At 40.5% G+C, this 14,914-nt stretch overlaps 1 protein-coding gene across 1 annotated transcript in view; it reads right to left on the bottom strand.

Annotated features, from left to right (window-relative positions):
- Positions 1 to 12,310, bottom strand: part of LOC124551146 (nuclear RNA export factor 1-like) — a 214,143-nt gene extending 201,833 nt beyond the window's left edge. The window contains exons 1-2 of the mRNA XM_047126110.1: positions 12,139 to 12,310; positions 11,033 to 11,075 (exon numbers count right to left, since the gene is read on the bottom strand). Coding sequence (XP_046982066.1) covers positions 11,033 to 11,052 — 20 coding nt within the window. The 5' untranslated portion in view covers positions 11,053 to 11,075; positions 12,139 to 12,310. The remainder of the gene's footprint in view (positions 1 to 11,032; positions 11,076 to 12,138) is intronic.
- Positions 12,311 to 14,914: the final 2,604 nt, after the last annotated feature.

Here is a 14,914-nt window from a genome sequence, read left to right as displayed (position 1 = left end):
CGTGATCTACCCATCTAATTTTCAGCATTCTTCTGTAGCACCACATTTCCAAAGCTTCTATTCTCTTCTTGTCTAAACTATTTATCGTCCATGTTTCACTTCCATACAAATACTTTCAGAAATGACTTCCTGACACTTAAATCAATACTCGATGTTAACAAATTTCTCTTTTTCAGAAACGCTTTCCTTGTCATTGCCAGTCTACATTTTATATCCTCTCTACTTCGACCATCATCAGTTATTTTGCTCCCCAAATAGCAAAACTACTTTAAGTGTCTCATTTCCTAATCTAATTCCCTCGGCATCACCCGACATAATTCAACTCCATTATCCTCGTTTTGCTTTTGTTGATGTTCATCTCATACCCTCCTTTCAAGACACTGTCCATTCTGTTCAACTGCTCTTCCAAGTCCTATGCTGTCTCTGACAGAATTACAATGTCATCGGCGAACCTCAAAGTTTTTATTTCTTCTCCATGGATTTTAATACCTACTCCGAACTTTTCTTTTGTTTCCTTGACTGCTTGCTCAATATACAGATTGAATAACATCGGGGATAGGCTACAACCCTGTCTCACTCCCTTCCCAACCGCTGCTTCGATTTAATGCCCCTCGACTCTTATAACTACCATCTGATTTCTGTACAAATTGTAAATAGCCTTTTGTTCCCTGTATTTTGCCCCTGCCACCTTCAGAATTTGAAAGAGAGTATTCCAGTCAACATGGTCAATAGCTTTCTCTAAGTCTACAAATGCTAGAAACATAGGTTTGCCTTTCCTTAATCTTTCTTCTAAGATAAGTCGTAGGGTCAGTATTGCCTCACGTGTTCCAATATTTTTACGGAATCCAAACTGATCTTTCCCGAGGTCGGCTTCTACCAGTTTTTCCATTCGTCTGTAAAGAATTTGCATTAGTGTTTTGCAGCTGTGACTTATCAAACTGATAGTTTGGTAATTTTCACATCTGTCAACACCTGCTTTCTTTGGGATTGGAATTATTACATTCTTCTTGAAGTCTGAGGGTATTTCACCTGTCTCATACATCTTGCTCACCAGATGGCAGAGTTTTGTCAGGACTGGCTCTCCCAAGGCTATCAGTAGTTCTAATGGAATGTTGTCTACTCCTGGGGCCTTGTTTCGACTTAGGTCTTTCAGTGCTCTGTCAAACTCTTCACGCAGTATCATATCTCCCATTTCATCTTCATCTACCTCCTCTTCCATTTCCATAACATTGACCTCAAGAACATCGCCCCTGTATAGACCCTCTATATACTCCTTCCACCTTTCTGCTTGCTCTTCTTTGCTTAGAACTGGGTTTCCATCTGAGCTCTTAATATTCATACAAGTGGTTCTCTTTTCTCCAAAGGTCTCTCTAATTTTCCTGTAGGCAGTATCTATCTTACCCCTCGTGAGATAAGCCTCTACATCCTTACATTTGTCCTCTAGCCATCCCTGCTTAGCCATTTTGCACTTCCTGTCGATCTCATTTCTGAGACATTTGTATTCCTTTTTGTTGCTTCATTTAAAGCATTTTTATATTTTCTTCTTTCATCAATTAAATTCAATATTTCTTCTGTTACCCAAGGATTTCTACTAGCCCTCATCTTTTTACCTACTAGATCCTCTGCTGCCTTCACTACATCGTCTCTCAAAGCTACCCATGCTTCTTCTACTGTATTTCTTTCCCCCATTCTTGTCAATTGTTCCCTTATGCTCTGCCTGAAACTGTGTACAACCTCTGGTTCTTTCAGTTTATCCAGGTCCCATCTCCTTAAATTACCACCTTTTTGCAGTTTCTTCAGTTTTAATCTACAGTTCATAACCAATAGGTTGTGGTCAGAGTCCACATCTGCCCCTGGAAATGTCTTACAATTTAAAACCTGGTTCCTAAATCTCTGTCTTACCATTATATAATCTATCTGAAACCTGTCAGTATCTCCAGGCTTCTTCCATGTATACAACCGTCTTTCAAAATTCTACCAGGCAGCTTCCTCTTTCATTTCTTAGCCCCAATCCATATTCACCTACTACGTTTCCTTCTCTTCCTTTTCCTACACTCGAATTCCAGTCACCCATGACTATTAAATTCTCGTCTCCCTTCACTACCTGAATAATTTCTTTCATCTCTTCATACATTTCATCAATTTCTTCATCATCTGCAGAGCTAGTTGGCATATAAACCTTTCTCCTGATAACGACATCCTCTTGAGTAGTCCCTGCCCGGAGATCCGAATGGGGGACTATTTTACCTCCGGAACAATTTACCCAAGAGGACACCATCATCATTTAATCATACAGTAAAGCTGCATGCCCTCGGGAAAAATTACAGCTGTAGTTTCCCCTTGCTTTCAGCCGTTCGCAATACCACAACAGCAAGGCCATTTTGGTTAGTGCTACAGGGCCAGATCAGTCAATCATCCAGACTGTTGCCCCTGCAACTACTGAAAAGGCTACTGCCCCTCTTCAGGAACCACACGTTTGTCTGGACTCTCAACAGATACCCCTCTCTTGTGGTTGCACCTACGGTACGGCTATCTGTATCGTTGAGGCACTCAAGCCTCCCCACCCACGGCAAGGTCCATGGTTCATGGGGGGGGGACACTAGGATAACAGACTCAATGTTCAGTAAAATAGATGGTGCAATAATCAAGAGAAACATAGATGACAGTGTTAACTGCCAAAGTATTGATTTTCATTACTCAAATCATTATTGTCAGTTGCAGGAGTACTTAAGCATTGTTGCATCAAAAACTGCTAAAATATTTGAAAAGAAACAGTTTCCGAGTAGCACCAACATCAGCACCTTTTGAATTAAGCTAGCAGTGAGAAGGACACAATTTACCAGGTAAAGGAGTTGAAAAGCAAATGGTATGAATTTTATAGAACAATGTTGGAACATTTTGACAATTTCTGCCTTTCAAAGCAATAACCAGAGAAAAAAAACAAAATTCCCTACTGAGACTAATACTAGATTAAAACTTCCACCTAGTCAAATCTGGTTAAGGTGGAATATATATTTGATCTTGGCAATATATATAATGAAACGAAAGAGCACATTAAGAAAAAGTACAAAAACTTTAAGGTAGACTTTTATGCTCAGGAAACCAATAAACAGGGCTGCAATAGAGCGTTCAGTCAACTACGTAAGGCATCCTAGAGACTAGTCAAGTAAACATCGTAAAACCATACGCAAGGTGCAAAGTGAACCACCCTCCATTAGGAATAAAGGCCATCTCATGAAAAGTCAAAATGAAACATGTAAGTTGTTCAATAAACGCTTTATCCCTCTTTCTGATCAACTAGCCCCCATTATATATCTATAGGCTGAGACATCAAATAATACTACACTTTGTGTTGGGCTCAAATTTCTAGATGTGGATCAAAAGGAGATATTTAACATGATACAAAAGCTTAAGAACAAATACTAATTTGGATGGGATGGTATCACAAATGTGGTATCAGAGAAATGTATCTATGAAATCACTAAACCCCTTAGCTATCTTATTAATTTTAGTATTAGAGAAAATATATACCCAAGGCCTTAAAAAAGTGTAATTTTCAATAAATACAAGGGTTGCTCAGAAACTAATACCCCACATTTTTTTCTTCAACTATTCTTTGTTGAATATAATATGAATTACACGTACGAAAGAATGGTGTTTTATCTACATGCCCTATTTTTCCAACCCCTTCTATGGCCTTCCTCCAGCGTGAAACATGGGCGTGTATACCCTGTCGGTACCAATCCTTGACATGGTGGCAGAGCCAGTGCATCACTGAGTGAACTTCCTTTGCTTATCTGTCCTCGTGAATGACGACATGAGCTCACTGCAACATGTCAGGTGTGACAGCAGTGGATGGTCTCCCCGACCTCTGCAAATCGTGGAGCTCCGGCGAACCACCTTCTGATAATCTAACCCTCCTTGCCCAGTGACTAACTGTACTTCTGTCGACAGCAGATGCTCCACAGAGCTTGCACAAGGATTTGTGAATATTCCCCACAGTGAAAAATTCAATGACGGCACATTGCTTGTAATGTACATCGCCTACAGATGCCATTTTGAAACAGACCTGCACCTACGCTATCGGTCAGAAGTGACAGAAACTTCATGCGCTCAATCAGAAGGCTTCAAATAATACATACGTAACGTTTTGATTTCGTAGCATTGTTTTCAGCTGGGAAAAAATTGTAGTTCATTACTCTCTGGGCAACCCTCATAAATAGAAAAGGGGTGAGGAAGACCTTTCACATTATTGACTGACATCACTAACCCCCACTTCAGTAGAATATTTGGAACTGTTATGCTATTGCAACTCACGGCTTTCCTCTCACAATACAAAATGCTTACCAAGTCACAGCATGGATTTTGGAAAGGCCTTAGCATGCGACTGATGTGAGTGTCTTCCATGAAGACCACAGTAAATAGAACTGGGAATGCACAATGCTGGAATATTTCTAGACCTGAGCAAACCTTTGACTCAGGTAACTATGGGCTTCTCTTAAACTGTGGGCATTAAATACCAACGAAACTTGTAGCCATGTACCTGATGAGTCACAAACAGTGTACCAAACTTCCACATAAAATTGACAACAATGTAGGAAAAGACAGATTGCTACTTACTGTAAAGAAGACACGTTCAGTTGCAGACAGGCAAAATTAAAAGACATTTACACAAACCTTTTGGCCACAGCAGTCATCAGTAAAAGAGAAACACACACCATCCATAAACACAAGCAAGCACACCTCATGCATACATGACCACCTCCTTCTTCACCCAGTACCGCCCTGGACTGGAACAACTGAACCACATCCTTCACTAGGGCTTTGATTACCTACCATCATGTCCTGAAATGAGGGACATCCTCTCTAAGATCTACCTTCCAAAAGTGGTATTCCATCACCCACCCAACCTCCACAACATCCTAGTCCATCCCTATACCATTCCCAATACCAACCCTTTGCCTCAAGGATCATATCCCTGTGAAAGAACCAGGTGTAAGGCCTGCCCAATCCACAAACAAAGCACTTCCTATTCCAGTCCTGTCACATATTTATCCTACCCCATCAGGGCCGGGCCACCTGTGAAAGCAGCCAAGTCATTTATCAGCTTGCTGCAATCATTGCACTGCTTTTATATTGGTATGACTACCAACCATCTGTCCACACCAGGATGAACAGTCACCATCAAACCGTGGCCAAGAGAAAAGTAGACCAACATGCAGCTGAACATTACATGCTTGATTTCAATGGCCACTTCACGACCCGAGTCATCTGTATCTCCCCCCCCCCCCCCCCAACCAGCTTTTCGGAACTGTGCAGATGGGAGTTGTCATTACCAAACATTCTCCACTCCCGTAGTTATGCTGGCCTCAACCTATGTCTCCCCCCACCACCACCAGCTTTTCCGAACTGTGCAGATGGGAGTTATCGTTACCAAACATTCTCCACTCCCGTAATTATGCTGGCCTCAACCTATGTAACACACTGCCCCACATCAACCACCCATTTGTCACTCCTGTCCTATCATCTTCTCCCCATTTTCATCTCCCACCCTATGCCAATGCACCCACCCATCCCCCCTTCTCCTTTTTCACCCCCTTTTCCCCCCACAACCTCCTCACACTGCATCTGTTGGCATTCTAGTTACTGTACATTCTGCAAGACAGCATTCCATTTTTCCCCCAACCCGTACAGTATTACCCCCTCCAGATTACTGCTTCCATCCCAAATGATAGTGGTGTTCTGATGCGAGCTGCTGGAGCTGGCTGTTGTGTGCAAGTAGTGTGCATCTTGTGTGTATGAATGGTACATGTTTCTTTTTTGCTGATGAAGGTTGTGGCTGAAGGGTTTGTGTAAGCATCTTTTAATTGTACCTGTCTGCAACTAAACATGTCTTCTTTATGGTAAGTAACACACTATTTGTTCCTACATTACTGATACTCCTACATGGAGTTTCCATTGTTTGATATAAAATTGACGGTGAGGTAGGAGTAAACGAGACCACACAACAAATAGTAACCGAGACACTGAGTTGAAATACAACCTAAACTGCACCCCCCCCCCCCCCATTCACACACACATACATACAAAAGCCAATGCACGTACCTACATTGTGTCAGCTGGACACACAATGCTTGGATTGCAGTTCTGCAGGTGGATTGGGGTGGGGACTGGGGGTGGGGAGCACGTTGGGCGGCGTGTATGTGCGTGGTGGGGGATGGGGATCCATTCGTGCATCTACTTGCATTCTAGCTCGTCAGAAGACTGTTTCTGAAAACCAGCAAAGTTTTTATTCTTTTGTTTGTGCCTGTCGATGACTGAACATCTCTGCCATTTGGTGATGGTCTCCTTTATTTGTAAATTATTTATATTTTGCCATTACTTCTCCCATTAAAGTGATGATAAGGTTTTAGCTTTCAATTCCAAAAGTGACATAGTGATAAAAGGAGTTCCACAAGATTCAATTCTTGGTATTTTCCTTTTCTAGCATTTATTAATGACACTGTACATTATTTTACCTTGCACATTGTCAATTACGCTGATGACATCCCAGTTTTATTCTACAACAAAGACTGTGACAAAGTGTAACTTTCAGCAACTAATAAGGTATTTCCATGCTCAAAGTGTAAAGGTCAAATTACGCAAATTATCCCTGAAAGTGACATTTGGAAAGGGCATAATGGCAGCAGAAGAAACCACCTTAAATGCCTAGGTGTCCATCTAGACTTAAACCTTTGATGGTTTACTGCTGTATGTAGTAAAGTTAGTAATAACCTGTATCTTCCTTGCCAGATTTCCAAAATGCTGGCCTCCCACACCGGGAATATTTTGTATTACATGACAATCAACTTTTCTCTTAGCTACTGCATAGAAATATGAGTTTGTACTGCAGACACACCTTGACAGAGTACTGCTGCTAAAAAAAAAAAAAAAAAAAAAAAAGCGAATTTATACATGGACTGGGCTATAAAGCTTTTTCCCATTAAGTTTTCCTGCAACACAAATAGTTCACCATCTACTTTTTTACCTCTATAAATTAATTACCCTTTATGTCTACCAGAAAACTGAAGTAATTAACCGCAGCACCAGGTACGAAGGTAATAACTATCAGACAAAGAGCTACATTATAAATGACGGCTGGGGCCCATTTATTAATAAGCTGTTATGGTATAACAAGTTGTCAAGAAACCCTGAAAGCTGTTCAAATTAAAACTAAAAAAATAATATTAATTGAAAGGTGTCTGTATTCATCTAAAAAATTTTAAAGCAATAAACATAACCCCCCCAAAGAACCGTGGACCTTGCCGTTGGTGGGGAGGCTTGCGTGCCTCAGCGATACAGATAGCCGTACCGGAGGTGCAACCACAACGGAGGGGTATCTGTTGCGAGGCCAGACAAACGTGTGGTTCCTGAAGAGGGGCAGCAGCCTTTTCAGTAGTTGCAGGGGGCAACAGTCTGGATGATTGACTGATCTGGCCTTGTAACACTAACCAAAACGGCCTTGCTGTGCTGGTACTGCGGATGGCTGAAAGCAAGGGGAAACTACAACCGTAATTTTTACCAAGGGCATGCAACTTTACTGTATGGTTAAATGATGATGGCGTCCTCTTAGGTGAAATATTACGTAGGTAAAATAGTCCCCAATTCGGATCTCCGGGCAGGGACTACTCAGGAGGACGTCGTTATAAGGAGAAAGAAAACTGGCGTTCTACTGATCGAGGCGTGGAATGTCAGGTCCCTTAATCGGGCAGGTAGGTTAGAAAATTTAAAAAGGGAAAAGGATAGGTTAAAGGGAATTAGTGAAGTTCGCTGGCAGGAGGAACAAGACTTTTGGTCAGGTGAATACCGAGTTATAAATACAAAATCAAATATGGGTAATGCAGGAGTCAGTTTAACAATGAATAAAAAAATAGGAGTGAGGATAAGCTACTAGAAACAGCATAGTGAACGCATTATTGTGGCCAAAATAGACACGAAGCCTGCGCCTACTACAGTAGTACAAGTTTATATGCCAACTAGCTCTGCAGATGACGAAGAAATTGAAGAAATGTATGATGAAATAAAAGAAATTATTCAGATAGTGAAGGGAGACGAAAATTTAATAGTCATGGGTGACTGGAATTCGGTAGTAGGAAAAGGGAGAGAAGGAAACTTAGTAGGTGAATATGGATTGGGGCTAAGAAATGAAAGAGGAAGCCGCCTGATAGAGTTTTCCACAGAGCACAACTTAATCATAGCTAAATAGCTAACACTTGGTTCAAGAATCATAAAAGAAGGTTGTATACATGGAAGAAGCCTGGAGATACTGACAGGTTTCAGATAGATTATATAATGGTAAGACAGAGATTTAGGAACCAGGTTTTAAATTGTAAGACATTTCCAGGGGCAGATGTGGACTCTGACCACAATCTATTGGTTATGAACTGTAGATTAAAACTGAAGAAACTGCAAAAAGGTGGGAATTTAAGGAGATGGGGCCTGGATAAACTGAAAGAACCAGAGGTTGTACACAGTTTCAGGGAGAGCATAAGGGAACAATTGACAAGAATGGGGGAAAGAAATACAGTAGGAGAAGAATGGGTAGCTTTGAGAGATGATGTAGTGAAGGCAGCAGAGGATCTAGTAGGTAAAAAGATGAGGGCTAGTAGAAATCCTTGGGTAACAGAAGAAATATTGAATTTAATTGATCAAAGGAGAAAATATAAAAATGCAGTAAATGAAGCAGGCAAAAAGGAATACAAACGTCTCAGAAATGAGATCGACAGGAAGTGCAAAATGGCTAAGCAGGGATGGCTAGAGGACAAATGTAAGGATGTAGAGGCTTATCTCACGAGGGGTAAGATAGATACTGCCTACAGGAAAATTAAAGAGACCTTTGGAGAAAAGAGAACCACTTGTATGAATATTAAGAGCTCAGATGGAAATCCAGGTCTCAGCAAAGAAGGGAAAGCAGAAAGGTGGAAGGAGTATATCTCTCAATCTCTATATTGAGCAAGCAGTGAAGGAAACAAAAGAAAAATTCAGAGTAGGTATTAAAATCTATGGAGAAGAAATAAAAACTTTGAGGTTCGCCGATGACATTGTAATTCTGTCAGAGACAGCAAAGGTCTTGGAAGAGCAGTTGAAGGGAAGGACAGCGTTATGAAAGGAGGGTATAAGATGAACATCAACAAAAGCAAAACGAGGCTAATGGAATGTAGTTGAATTATGTCGGGTGATGCTGAGGGAATTAGATTAGGAAATGAGACACTTAAAGTAGTTTTGCTATTTGCAGAGCAAAATAACTGATGATGGTCGAAGTAGAAAGGATATCAAATGTAGTCTGGCAATGGGAAGGACAGCGTTTCTGAGGAAGAGAAATTTGTTAACATCGAGTATTGATTTAAGTTTCGGGAAGTCATTTCTGAAAGTATTTGTATGGAGTGTAGCCATGTATGGAAGTGAAACGTGGACGATAAATAGTTTGGACAAGAAGAGAATAGAAGCTTTAGAAATGTGGTGCTACAGAAGAATGCTGAAGATTAGATGAGTAGATCATATAACTAATGAGGAGGTATTGAATAGGATTGGGTAAAAGAGAAGTTTGTGGCACAACTTGACTAGAAGAAGGGATCGGTTGGTAGGACATGTTCTGAGGCATCAAGGGATCACCAATTTAGTATTGCAGGGCAGCGTGGAGGGTAAAAATCGTAGAGGGAGACCAAGAGATGAATACACTAAACAGATTCAGAAGGATGTAGGTTGCAGTAGGTACTGGGAGATAAAGAAGCTTGCACAGGATAGAGTAGCATGGAGAGCTGCATCAAACCAGTCTCAGGACTGAAGACCACAACAACAACAACAACAACAACAACAAACATAAAAATACCACTGATATACTGTAACATAATGTAACCATAAGATGGGGGTAAGATGTTTGAAGCATTTTTATAAATTAATGAGATGATTTTATAAAAGATAGACTTTATGTATGTGGTAATCTATTGATTCTTGTCAGATTAAGAAGTGTAAAAATTGTAATGTATTTTGATAAGCATTTTCGATTGTTGTAATTACTACTTGTAGCACTAGACCTACACATATTAAATGTTTGTAATGGCCATCATACTGATGACGTCACACAAAAAATTAAATAAATAAATAAATTTTGATTGGTTTCAGAACCTTCTACCAGATAGAAAGAAATACACTATTCTTGACGGAATAAAATTGGTACACCTAAAGTTAATTTCAGGAGTGCCCCACGGGATCATGAATGGACAATTAATGTTTACAAAATATATCAATGATTTAGTGGATAAAGTTGGACAGTCTGCGAAGCATGGATGCTGCTGTTGTCTATGGGTAACCACATGGAACAACTTAAAATTGGAATGACCACATAGAACAAATGGTAAGAAAGTAGATACCAGACAGATTAACTGGGGGAATGTTAAGAAAATATAATTATAATTCACAAAAGAAGTGGCTTGCAAAACAAGTTCCACAGACTCTTGAATAATACAATCAGTGTGGGAGCGTTAACAGGTTGTATTAAAAGAATAATACCGAACATTCAGTGAAGAGTGGCGTTCTTGTCCGTCAGAGGATGGAGAGAGAGAAAGAGAGATTGTTGTATTTACTACTTATAGTACTAACACCTATACATATTAAATGTTTAGAAAAGCCATCATATTGATGACATCACAGCAAAAACTAAATAAATAAATTTTTATTTGTTTCAGAACCTCCTACCTTCCATTCTTAATGGAATAAAATTGACACATGTAAAGCTAATTTCAGGGCACCCCCAAGGGATGAACATTCATACTGCCTGTCAATACAGCCATTACCAGCAACCAAACATAGTTTTCTTCCTTTGATATTTACAAGTCAAATTACTTCTTTGTCAAAACCACAATGGAAATGGTAACACTCAGTAATAATGCAAAATGTAACACAAAAAGATGACTGGCTTTATTTATGCAGGAAACAAGTTTCTTTACAGATAAATATAGGTTTCCATTGTGAATAAGATGAACTCAATACTCACTGATTAGGTCTCCAGTCCATGACTCAGGAAAGCTGATCACCACCTGTAGCAAAAAATAAGTTGCTACCTATAACATCGGTAAGTGTCTCTCAACACTGCATGCACGTCACCGTAAAGTTTCAAAGCAATTATGAAACTGCTGTTGTTACAATTCCATAGAAAAATCAAACCAGTTTATGCTTTAAAACAGAACAATATTACCACCACTATGAACAGGGCATTACCTCTAATCACTACACTGAACATAAGTTAATCTTGAACATTCATACTTAAAATCGAAGAGTACAATCCAACAGGAGATTTAACATATTACTACAAGCTATATACATATATTGGCAGTAACTGTGTAATAATTTGTTTGGGCACGTGACAAACAGCTACTAATAATGAAAAAAGTTCTGAAGATAGACATTTGTTGTAACAGATTCATCAGCGACACTAGCGAAGCGCAAATCGTTAAGTTGGAGTACTTGGGAAACCTAATTATTGCAGGAGCGGCAAAAAAACTCGGCCAACATTCCTGCCATGTCTTAGCTGTTCTTGAGGGAGCAATATAGCACCAGTTTCTAGCAAATATGCAAATTGAGTACTTGCAATAACGCAACTAAGGTGTACATTTAAAAGTCATATCATCAGAAAAACGATATATGTATGCAGCAAACTGAATTTTCTTTTCCGCTAGTGAATTCATCCTAGCTTTCCGACACCTATTACTACAAGATGGAAATTTAAAAACTCTCTTCTAAGATTCAGTAATGACTACATAAGTCAACATCTATGGAGTATTCCGTCGGTTCTTGGTGGAACGCAAACATGTTACGAACTTGAATACACAAAAAGGGGGTTCATAACGAACTATGAAACAACATTATTGTGGAACATCAATAATATGTATTTTAGGTTTTTAATATCTGTACACTATTACATATTAGTCGATTCATACCTTTTGACTACAAAAATCTCAATGTATTTGGTTTCACATGTAATATTTCCTCACTCCTGGCCATTTCTTTATTTATACTGCCATTCAACGACCTACAGCGCTGTTATTTTGAGTGGAAAATAAATTACTGACATACCGATGACCATCATTACAAAGTACTTACCCTTTTCAAAATATGCAGTCTGTGAAATGCACACGAAAACTGAAATTAGTAAGCATGAGTTCTCCCAAAGTCACAATTTCTCACATACGTATCTCTTACACCTACACTCACAAACCCATGAGAATGTATACACTACAGCCCGGTACACAAAATAAATATAACAAAGATCGCATGCAGTTCTGCGATATTCTTTCCGTGCAGCGAGAACACAGACATTGGATAGTGTCTGCCTGCGCAGACGATACGGACCGGAAATTGAAATCTCGTGAACACACCGCGCTGAGAGGTCGAAGCGCAAGCGTGTCTTGGATAAACGAGAGTTTCCACGAAGTGTTCAACAGGAAGACGGGTCGGCAGATCACCGTTCGGATGAGCTTGCTCGGACGATGGCCTTATCTGGCCCCTCACGTATGACGACTCCTGCGACGAAGACGGACAATGGTGAAGAAATGGACGTTAGCAGCGCCTCCTGTTGCCTCCAGCACCATCACGCCAAAGGACGCACCAAAGTTGCAGCTCAGGGCGAAGTCAATTACCTCCGTCATTGCGGAGCTAGCTGACGCACGAGCGAGAAAGGAGCGTCACGAGAGGCAGATCAACAAACCGATTTCGGAGGTACAGCAGGAGATAGATCAGAGCGCCCGCCAGCGGACCGCAATCTCACCGCAAGGCGAGACTTTGCAGCAAGAAAGAGAGCAGCAGCTTCTTGAGATTCGGCTTGATAAAAGCGTCAACAATGCCGCAAGCGTCAGGCGACCTTCTTGCTACTGACCCCAAACGCTGGAACAATAAACAATACTTTAGGACTGACAGTACACTTGATTTAGGTGAAGTGCTTCAACCTCCATCCATCTGGAGCTCCCTTATGCATAAGCCACACATTTCTTCTTAACCATCTGTTATATCACCACATCACTCTCATGTCTACTATACACTGACAAGGAGTGGTAACGTCCTCAACATGTGCACATCTGAAGAGATCTTGTGCACTTGGATGGGTGCAATGAGTAAGAGTTGTGCAGAACAGTCTTCACTGAACAGCAGTTACGGACCAGGTCGCTCCACTATGTGGAATGTAGTGGGTATAGTACCCTCCAACTTCTGATCAGCTGCAAACTAAATCGGCGACAGTGTTGCCGGGAGGGTTGGTCAAAGACAATGCATGGATAGCTTCAATAACTTTATCCCACGAATGCGAGAATACTCTGTGATTCCCATCCAGATAGGGAAAGATGGGCAGTCGTAATCGTAAATTACACACTATGATCGAAGTGATAGAAATACGTAGATAACCTAACTGCATCAGTATAGGACACTGTCTGGAATACTTTGGTGTATATGTTCAAGAGTTAACCTTGAATGGATGTACTGCACTGTCACCTCTCTACATTCGCAATCTAGTAAGTGGTACATGCAAAGTAGTGGAGGGGTGTTTTAGTGATGATACAGATATTGGAAAGCATGCTGCCATGTCATTGGTCAGCACTGAAATTATGCAAAAACTGGTAAAATTGCTAAAACTGATCACATAGTCAGCTGTGGTACTTACTAAAATACATCATCCCATATCCACAGTGACTTTTCCATCTCATCCTGTCCACTGGCATGCTGTTGATCACCACATAATGATAGACTGACACCACTTGTTTGAGGTGGAGAGAGTCTTGGTTGGAGCAACACCTTCCTGGGATGGCCAGCACCGAAAGAGTGATCGTGTACATGGCTGCAATATGAGGAATCAATGTTCTTGATCTCTTTGAAAAGGAACACCTAGACATCTGCTACACTATCGCTGTGAAAGATGAGATTAAATGTAGAGGTCATCACTTTTAGGCATCTGTTTGGAGAAGCTCCATAATGCTGCAAACCCTTTCAGTTTCCATATGTTGTGATGTCCTCCACGTTTATGTCAATAAGAAACATCGCCTCTGTCTTTTATTTCAACCATCCTTTGTGTTATGGGACCTGCATAGTTTATACCACGCGTTGTCCAGCTTTCTATGAGAGCTAATGGATCGAAACATGTTAATGTTGGTTTAGTACCTGACACAGGCTTAGAAATTATAGCATAAAAACAAAATGTGTGGCAGCTTACAAAGCTGTAGTCATACACTGCTTGGATGTGTTACAGCAGAAAAACAATATATCAAACTGCTCATGAAAGAACAACACAGGGACCCTCTTTTGTGACTGATAGTCTGTGGGATATGGTTCTTCTATAGTACATGCAACAAAACTTTACACTGTTCTGTGCAAGCGACTTTGATCACTGGCCACCTGCTCCAATGGACCGGTACCTGTATATTTAACAGGATCGCCACATAGGTTCAATGTCAACAGAAGCATGGTATCTGTTTTCGAAATATCAGAAGAGAGGGACACTGTAATAAGTTATCAATTTCTCTACTGGGTGACATTAGTGAAGTTTTTATAGTTCACAGTTTTTCTCTGTTTGATGGTACAAAATAACGAGGACAGAGAGAATGTTTGGGTGATATACTTGAATGCACCCTGAGAGATGCAGATCTCCTTCAGACTGCTGTAGCTGTATGTAGTATGGGAATGCACCTGAATGCAGTAGCAAAATCCTCATCTTTCTTCCAGTCCCATATAATATGGGGTCTTCCTAATTTTCCCGATATGAAACACTTCTGCAACTGCCCATACTGTCTTTCCTACTAGCTCATGGTGTTGCATGAGGAAGATACCGTTTGGCGCTGCCCTTACACATTGTACACAGTTGGTGGAGCTACAACAGAATGTTACCCTTTCCACC

This window comes from Schistocerca americana, chromosome 9 (genome assembly GCF_021461395.2).
Source record: "Schistocerca americana isolate TAMUIC-IGC-003095 chromosome 9, iqSchAmer2.1, whole genome shotgun sequence".
In the NCBI taxonomy this organism is placed as follows: Eukaryota; Metazoa; Arthropoda; class Insecta; order Orthoptera; family Acrididae; genus Schistocerca; species Schistocerca americana.
Note: the sequence above shows the minus strand (reverse complement) of the source record. Positions and strands in the feature narration are given on the sequence as shown.